At 46.5% G+C, this 8,760-nt stretch overlaps 1 protein-coding gene across 13 annotated transcripts in view; it reads left to right on the top strand.

The window, feature by feature from the left end:
* The window catches only part of PPP4R4 (protein phosphatase 4 regulatory subunit 4), a 139,211-nt gene that overhangs the window by 92,730 nt on the left and 37,721 nt on the right, over positions 1-8,760 (top strand). For all 13 annotated transcript variants that reach the window (XM_025206287.1, XM_025206278.1, XM_025206280.1 and 10 more), the window contains one exon: positions 5,683-5,805. In XM_025206287.1, coding sequence (XP_025062072.1) covers positions 5,683-5,805 — 123 coding nt within the window. The remainder of the gene's footprint in view (positions 1-5,682; positions 5,806-8,760) is intronic.

Raw genomic sequence — 8,760 nt, 5'->3', positions numbered from 1 at the left:
TGCCTGAGTTCATTGAAATCAGCTTTCCTAAAGTCTAGCACTTTCACCCTACTAGTTACCTTATCCACTCGACATCTTATAAAGAATTCTATTATTTGGTGATCACTGTCTCCCAGGTGACCACCGATCTGTAGGTCCCCTACCATGTCATCCCCCGTTGCCAATACCAGGTCCAGCAAGGCATTCCCCCTAGTAGGACCTTGTACCTCCTGCGTCAGGTGGAGGTCCTGTACACAGGATAGGAACCTGTGTGAACAGTGGGACTTTGCTGTCTGCGTGTCCCAACAGATGTCTGGGTAGTTTAGGTCCCCCATGACTACTGCCTCCTTAGTTTTTATGGTCTCCGAGAGCTGCCTCAGGAGCCCCGAATCTAGTTCCTCCCCTTGGTGTGGGGGTCTGTAGCATACCCCTACTACCAAATCCCTTTCTCCTTGCCCCCCCATGTAACCTAACTCACAATCCTTCTACTTTCTCATCCTTCAATTCCGTCTTGATGAGGGTCAATGTATATTGCTCATTGACATAAAGTGCAACCCCTACCCCTTTGTTCCCCACCCTGTCCTTTCTGTACAGCCTATAACCCTCAATATGTACCGCCCAGTCGTGGGATGAATCCCACCAGTTTTCTGTTAGCCCTACTAAGTCATAGTTATTTTCTGCAAGCAGGAGCGCTAGTTCATCCTGCTTGTTCCCCATGCTCCTAGCATTAGTATATAGGCACTTAAGCCCTGTCACTGGTGCCTTTGCTGCCCCCCAGCTCCGAGTCCGAAGGGGCCCCTTATTTCTTACCTGTTTATTGCTTACCTGTGCTGTACTGCTGGCCGCCCCATGGCTTGCAGGTTCCCAATGTTCTCCTTCTTCAGGCTGGGCTGTCCTTGTGGGTGCCACATGGTTTGGTGGTCCACAGCTTCCCCCGCCCTCATCTTCCCCTCCCCCCGACGAGTCTAGTTTAAAGCCTGCCGGAGGAAACGTTCAGTATCTTTGTGAATGAAAAGCGTGTCTGTAAGTTCTATAAATAATAATTTCTACTGGTTTGGGAACTCTTGTTTTTCATCCCCACAAAGAAGTGGTAAACTTATTTTACACGAGTATAAAAATATGTAAAGCAGTAGGTACCCTACACTTAATTCCCTCCCCCTCTCTTGCCTATATATACATCTGACTCTCAGGTCCCTGGCAGCCATTACATTTACCGTGTGCTTAATGTGTTTATCACATCATAAATTACAACATGCCATGCGTTCAGACAATTTGTGGCATCATAAAATGGCAAGCCAGCTACATATGTGTGTCATGCATTGTGTTCTATACTAGGGCTGTCCCAGCCCATTCTGAGAATTAGCCAGCTGATCTGTTGGCATCAGCTGGGGACAGTCATGGATCTGGGACTAGACCCAGGGTTGTCTGGTGCTAGTCCCAACAATTGCTTGATTATTGGCACTGGCCCTGGGCAGCCCTGAGTTCTGTGGCCATCTCCATTCTGATCCCTGAACTGGGACTCAGAGCTGCCTGGGCCTGATCCCAACACTCAGCTGAGGATCAAGACCAGACACAGGGGAGCCCCCAGATCCAGGGCAGAGCTGCCCAGTGTCTGATTCACACTTTGGAGGATGTTTTTCCCTTTGTGGGAATGGAATCTCTGGTGAAAATTAGAGCTGTTGTTGATTGGGAGAATCCCCTGGGGGGAGAAACAAGCTTAGGCCAGGGGTGATTTTTTTTCTATCTGTTCCTGGAAACTTCAGTATTATTTAACCTGTTCTTATTCTGATGTATGCTAAATACAGTAAATACATTTTTGGAGTAGGGAACAATCTTGCTCCATGTTTTTTAAAACCCAATATTTGTACACTGCGCAAGCATACACAGTGTAGAGAAGTGCTGTGCACCAGCAGCTCATGTTGACTTTGCTTGGAAATTGACACGAGTGAATTTTTATTTTCCTGTTTGCAAAGGTATGCATATCCCTTAATGTTTGTGAGTGTGTTGTGTTCATGTTTGGTTTTAGCAAAGAGTTGTTGACAATAATATTTAACATGCTCACAATTTTTCCAAGCTTTAGTGCACTTTTCTTCTAGTGAGCAGAACTAAATTCTAGACTTCTCATCTGTTGCTGCAAGTTCGTTTGGCTCTTTAGGGAGGGAGAGCACATGCTTCCAGTTACACCTTCCTACTTCTGCACCCAAGTTACTTCAACTCAGGGTCGAATAATTCGTAGTCTTAAGTAAGTCATTGTCTAACATGCAGCTGTGGGCACAGTCCTCAAGGGATCTTACCTGGATAATTGGAGTGCAGTATTCTCCAGCTATGTTCCATATCGTTAGCGTTGCTAAGGCAAATAGAATTAGCTCTATTGCCTCTGTTGTCCATGGGGAGTTGCAGGTAGTGTCTATAAAGAAACGAAGTGAGCTAAAAGAAAAACTAGAGACTGAATGTATCCTTGAGTATGCTTCTGTGATCCAGCAGCATAGTTCATTACAGAGCCCTTAGTTTTCTAGATGTGGGGTTTTCTTTTTATTCCAGGCTGAATATTTTCCACAGAAGCTTCTGTTCTTGCTCCCACTCCCACTTCTGTTTTCCTGACTTCACCACACCTTTCTGGAACTTGAGTGCAGAACAGATATTGTTGAGTTGATGATGACTTATCAAAATACACATAATGAAAATACTAACTCTATGAAAAACTGCATAAAGAAAATAATATACTTCATTTACTTAAATCCAATATAAGCACCTCCCCCCCCCCCATTCAACATCATGGTGTGAGGAATCCTTTTCTTGGATTTAAGTATGGAGATGGAGGTATAGCTGCCCACCTGGCCAGATCCTGGATAGTTCTTGCAGCCATATTGCAGAGGGGATATCATATGATGCTGCGGGAAGCGTGTGGGGGACTGCATAGCAGCAGGGGATTGGTCTCTCTGGCTCTGGTCCCAACTCAGGCCAGGGGCCAGAGCTGCCATTGTGATAACTGTCCCTGAGGCTAGAGCCACTATGTGCTTTGTGCCCCAATGCCAGAGCTGGAGCTAGGGCTTCCTTGTAGTGGTGGCAGGGAGGGGTAGGCCCTGGGGGAGGGGAGGAGGCGCAAGGGGCAGGGGTCAAGTTGCTTTCTGCCCTGCTGCTTCTTTCTCTGCCGCTTGCTATGTATAAAATCTAATTATTGGCAGTCATCTCAAATTTGAGGTCACCTTGGATTTGGGTAAATATGGTAGCTCGGGGAAAATATAAGCAAAAGGATTAACAGTTAGCATTTGTACTATTAATCATAGATTTCATAGACATTAGGGCTGGAAGGGACCTCGGAAGATCATCGAGTCCAGCCCCCTGCCCAAAGGGCAGGAAGTCAGCTGGGGTCATAGGATCCCAGCAAGATAAGCATCCAGTTTGCTCTTGAAGGTGTTCAATGTAGGCGCTTGAACCACCTCCAGTGGCAGACTGTTCCAGACCTTGGGGGCTCGGACAGTAAAGAAATTCTTCCTTATGTCCAGCCTGAAATGGTCTTGTAGTAGTTTATGACCGTTCGACCTAGTCGTCATCCCTAGGGGCACTCTGATGAACAAACGTTCCCCCAGATACTGGTGGTCACCCCTGATAAACTTGTAGGTGGCCATCAGATCACCCCTGAGCCTGCGCTTTTTCAGGCTAAAGAGCCCCAGGGCTCTCAGCCTGTCATCGTAGGGTCTGCTTCCCTGACCTCTGATCATGCGCGTGGCTCTTCTCTGGACTCTCTCAAGCTTCTCCACATCCTTTTTGAATTGTGGAGCCCAAAACTGGACACAGTACTCCAGCTGCGGCCTCACTAAGGCCGAGTACAGGGGGAGAATGACGTCCCGGGATTTGCTTGAGAAGCATCTATGGATGCAAGCCAGCGTTTTGGTCGCTTTACTAGCCGCCGCATCGCATTGCAGGCTCATGTTCATCTTGTGGTCAATTATGACCCCCAAGTCTCTTTCTTCCATAGTGCTAGCCAACATAGCACTGCCGAGCCTATAAGGATGCTGCGGGTTTTTTTTCCCAAGGTGGAGAACCTTGCATTTATCGGCGTTGAACATCATCAGATTCTCGTCCGCCCACTTGCTGAGCCTGTCCAGGTCAGCCTGGATAACCTGCCTGTCTTCTGGTGTGGATGCTTTGCCCCAGAGGTTGGTGTCATCGGCGAACTTGGCCAGTTCTGATCGCTTCTGACTCCAGTGTCCACATCATTAATGAAGATGTTGAACAGTATGGGTCCAAGGACAGAGCCTTGGGGGACCCCACTGGTCACAGGACACCACGATGAGTGACTTCCATCGATTACTACCCTCTGGGTCCGACGCCGGAGCCAATTTTCCAGCCAGTGGATTGTGGAGGACCCAAGGCGACAATTGGCCAGTTTCTCCAAGAGGCGATCATGGGACACCAGATCGAAGGTTTTTTTGAAGTCAAGATATATGACATCAATCTCTTCTCCCTTATCCAGGTGATAGGTCACCTGGTCATAGAAGGAAATGAGATTGGTCAAGCAAGACCTACCCGCAACAAACCCGTGCTGGCTATCCCTTAAGATGTTGGCATCGGCCAGTCAATTAAGGATGGCCTCTTTAATAAACTTTTCTAAGATCTTCCCCAGGATAGAAGTCAGGCTGATGGGCCTATAGTTAGCCGGATCCACTTTCCTCCCTTTCTTGAAGATAGGCACCACATTGGCCTTCTTCCAGTCTTCGGACACTACACCAGAGCGCCAAGAGTTTTCAAAGATCCGTGCTAGAGGTTGGGCTATGATGCTCGCCAGCTCCTTGAGTACCCTGGGGTGAAGATTGTCAGGGCCAGCTGACTTGAAGGTATCCAGCTTCTCAAGATGTTCCTTCACGAGGTCAGCACATTAATGGAGGGCAGGGGATCACCCTCACCCAGACTTCCCTGTCCCGTAGCGGGCATGGGCGTCCCATGGGACTGATGAAAAACTGACTCAAAGTACCTATTTAATAGGTTGGCTTTTTCCTGGGCGTGAGTTGTCAGTTGCCCTGATATAGGGGTTCACCAATAGAGATTTCTGCCTCCGGCTCCCCACATATCTGAAAAAGGACTTTTTATTGTCCTTGATGCTCAAAGCTAGTTGGAGTTCAGTTGCAGCCTTGGCTTTCCTGGCCTTTCCTTTATTAAGTATAATAATAGGTTGTAAAGTCTCTTCAGTCCAAAAATAAGTGTTGCTGTCAACTTCAGGCTTTGTTTTTTTCTTTTAACTTATAATTTCTGCAATTGTCATTGGGTATTAGAAAAGAATTAGAATATAGGGAGATACCAGAGGTCTTCAAATAAAAATATAAATTTTTAACTTGATGAAAAAATATATATTTTTATTTGTCTGACAATATTTATGTTTTGGCTTGACTTAAAACATTTAATCGAACACTAAACCTTTTGCTTTGGTTTTGAACCTTTCACCCATTTTAAAAGTCCATGCCCATTTTCTTAAAGAATGTTGGTCAATTTCAAAATGAAATATTTTCGTTAAATAAAAAACCAAAATCTAATACTTTTATTATTCCATTTATGTTACTTTCCTAAAATAAGTCTGCCTGTTAAATATCAATCCCAAACAATTTAGAAGATGTCATTTACAATTTTTATCAGGAAAATGTGTGTGCTGTGTTTCAGATGTTTAAATGAGAATGGCTAACTTTGAAAATCTGTTTTGTCTTTCAGATGACAGGAGTCAAACTGTGCTTCCCTTAGTGAAATCATTCTGTGAAAAATCCTTCAAAGCAGATGAATCTATTCTTGTTTCTTTGTCTTTCCATTTAGGGAAACTGTGTAATGGACTATATGGTATGATCCAAAAAAAATCTTAAAAATAAGAGGGACTTTAAGTATTGTGATATTGTGATATAACCTAGATAGTTAAAATAGTTCAAGTGGAATGATAATTAATACAAATAACTTCTAAAGCCATGTAGTGCATAAAGATTCATAAAGGTTAGATTTCTTTACCTCGTAGAAGTTGTCTACCTTTATCTTGGCATTTTGATACCTAGTTTTCCTGCAAGTGGAGTGGGTTAGGGTTTGGACAAGCATACCTAGCTGTTTTAAAAGGGTAAGAGAAGGAGAAGAGGAGGAAGCTGCTGCTTACGATTGCACATCAGGGGTTAGGATCCAACTGTCCCATTGCCAAGATGCTGTAATTATAAAAGTTTAGCTAAATTGCCCTGATTTGACCCTGAATGAAACAGAGTTAAAGTTGGAACGGTTTTGCTACGCCTATGTTGTTACAGAATCACAATGCCATTGACACTTTCTCTATCTTTATCTTTTGATATCAGTACAATTGTTGCATCTGTCTATAACCTCACTATGGTTAAACTGGAAGCCTTTGAAAATAGGGCATATTAGAAAGAAAGTGCTGTTCTTTATCTCCTGAAATGCAGGCCAGTAGGGAGGGAGAATTGAGGTTTTATAGTACTCAGATTCTCTGCTCCTGCAGTTGCAGCCTAGAATCCTTGTAGGAGTGAGCACAAGTGTGCTCCTGCTTACTCCATTAATAGTGTTTCGCATTTTCAGTTTTTATTTAAAAAAAAAAAAAAAAAAAAAAAAAAAATTCCAGGACTTTTTCAGGGTTTATCTTCCAAACATAAATAAGGGAAAATAGTAATAGGGAAGGAGGGACTAGTGAAGGTGTGGGGGGAGGGGTGTGGCGCAGCCCATCGGCCACTCCTGGGGCTGCAGCATGGAGCAAAGTGCGGGGAGCTGTCAGTAGGTACGGGGTGGAGGGGGGGTGGCTTTTGCTGGTACGTGCCCCCCCCGGGAGGGCTGCGGACTGGGGAGCTGCACTGGGCTCTTCCCTGGGGGGCACATCGCCCCAGATCTGCACAAGGGACAAGAGCAGACTGCTGCCTTCCCTGAGCACCAGAAAGAGCCCCGTGCCGCCGCCAGCCCCAGCTAGCAACGACAGCCTGCTCTTGTCCCACACACAGATCCAGGGGCATGCACCCCCTGGGAAGAGCCCGGATGCAGCCCTCCTGGGGGGGCGCATAGCAGCAAGTGCCATGCCTCCCCACACCTACTGACAGCTCTCCCCCCCGCCCCAGTTTTCTCCCTGCTGCAGCCCTGGGAGTGGCTGACAGGCTGCGCTGCCCTGCGCCCCTCCCCCCAGCTGCAGCAGCTTGCTGCCTGGCTGCCTGGACTGTTGGGGGAAGTGGGGAGTGGTGTGCGGCCGGACACGAGGGGGGGCTTGACCCCAGGATTGGCGCTAGCCCCTCCTGCCCTGCTCATGGTCAGAGCCAGAATCCCCACTCTCCTGGGCAGTGACTCTAGCCCTGCGGGCCTGTGTGGAGCAGCCAGGTACAGCGCCTACCACAGGGAGCAGGGCGGGGCTCTCCTGTCTGCCCCCCGCAGCAGGGCTTGTAGCTCCCAGCGCCCTGGTGGCTGTTTCGGCAGCTCTTGCTGCTGGTCCGGGAGGGCATGGGAGTGGGTGTTTGCCCCCGGATCTGTGCCGGGTGGGCTGAGCCAGGCTGTGCTCTGGGAGGCTAGCCCCGCTAGCCTCCTGGAGTGCAGCCTGGCCCAGCCCTACTCGCACATATCTGAGTGCACACACACACTCCCATGCCCTCCCAGACCACCAGAAGAGCAGCTCTCAGACTGGTGGCATGCGGTGGTGCACAGTGGCTCAAGCCCCCTCCCCAAGTCCCGCACCCCACTGACCTGGCTGGGCAGCTTGCCCCAGCCCCAATCCCTTACTCACTGAGGGGGCATTGATCTGCCCTCCACCCCCATGCTCCTTCTTCCCCTCTCCACCTACCACAACAGACTTCTCAGCTGGAGGCAGTTGTGTCCAATGTTGTTGAGGACTGCCTGTGTAGTCTATGGCTGAATCTCTGAAGCTCCCCAAACTGATTTGGAGGCTTCCAATTTGATTCAGACCTTTTAATGGGTTTCCCGATTCAATTCAGATTTGGAAATTCAGCTGCCGAATCAGCCAGATCTCCTCTGAATCGAATTGGTTTCGAAAGCTTCACACAGCCCTACTATGTAACTGTAGATTACCATGTGTAGAAACAGCTCAATTAGTTTTTCAGTGCAAGGTAAAAGCTGATGTACTACAGCTGGCCTGGGGAAGCTGTTTCATAAAATTTAGTCCTCAACTTCCCAAAGCTTGCATTTATGCAGAGGTCTTTATCCAAGCATTGCATGCTAGAATAACATTCCCCTTTTAGAGAATAGTGATACTGAACTAGACTGTTGAGGCAATCATGGAAACAAACTGGGTACCTAACACTTTTTAAAGATATTTACAATCCTTCCAAATAAAATGTCTTTAGTGTCTCTCTCTAGAACTGGATCTCTATAAAAATCTACAGAAGTAATGGCCGTTTTGAAATAAAACCATTTTTGTATATGAGTGGGAAACTGTATAGCAGTGGGGAACCCTGACAGCATTGTTGAATGCACCCATTACTTATGATTATATAGAGAAGTGATGTGGTCCAGTAAATGATCATTGCGTGCACAATGGTTTTATTTCAAAATTGATGTTATTTTTTGAAATATCCGTGTAGACACACACATGCACATACTTTATTTATATTGTGTGCTTGTATATTTACATATATTTTTATATGTATGTATATGTGTATATAGTGTGTGTGTGTGTGTATACAACCATGCACATATGTGCACACAATGCAGAATAAGAGATTCCTCCTTTTATAGGCAAGTTTCTTTTTTTTTTAATAATTGCTGTTTCTTTGTAGCATTTGAAGTGAGGAAATAGTTACCATTGAAGTCCTG

The sequence above is a fragment of the Alligator sinensis genome, unplaced genomic scaffold (genome assembly GCF_000455745.1).
Source record: "Alligator sinensis unplaced genomic scaffold, ASM45574v1 scaffold47_2, whole genome shotgun sequence".
In the NCBI taxonomy this organism is placed as follows: Eukaryota; Metazoa; Chordata; order Crocodylia; family Alligatoridae; genus Alligator; species Alligator sinensis.
Note: the sequence above shows the minus strand (reverse complement) of the source record. Positions and strands in the feature narration are given on the sequence as shown.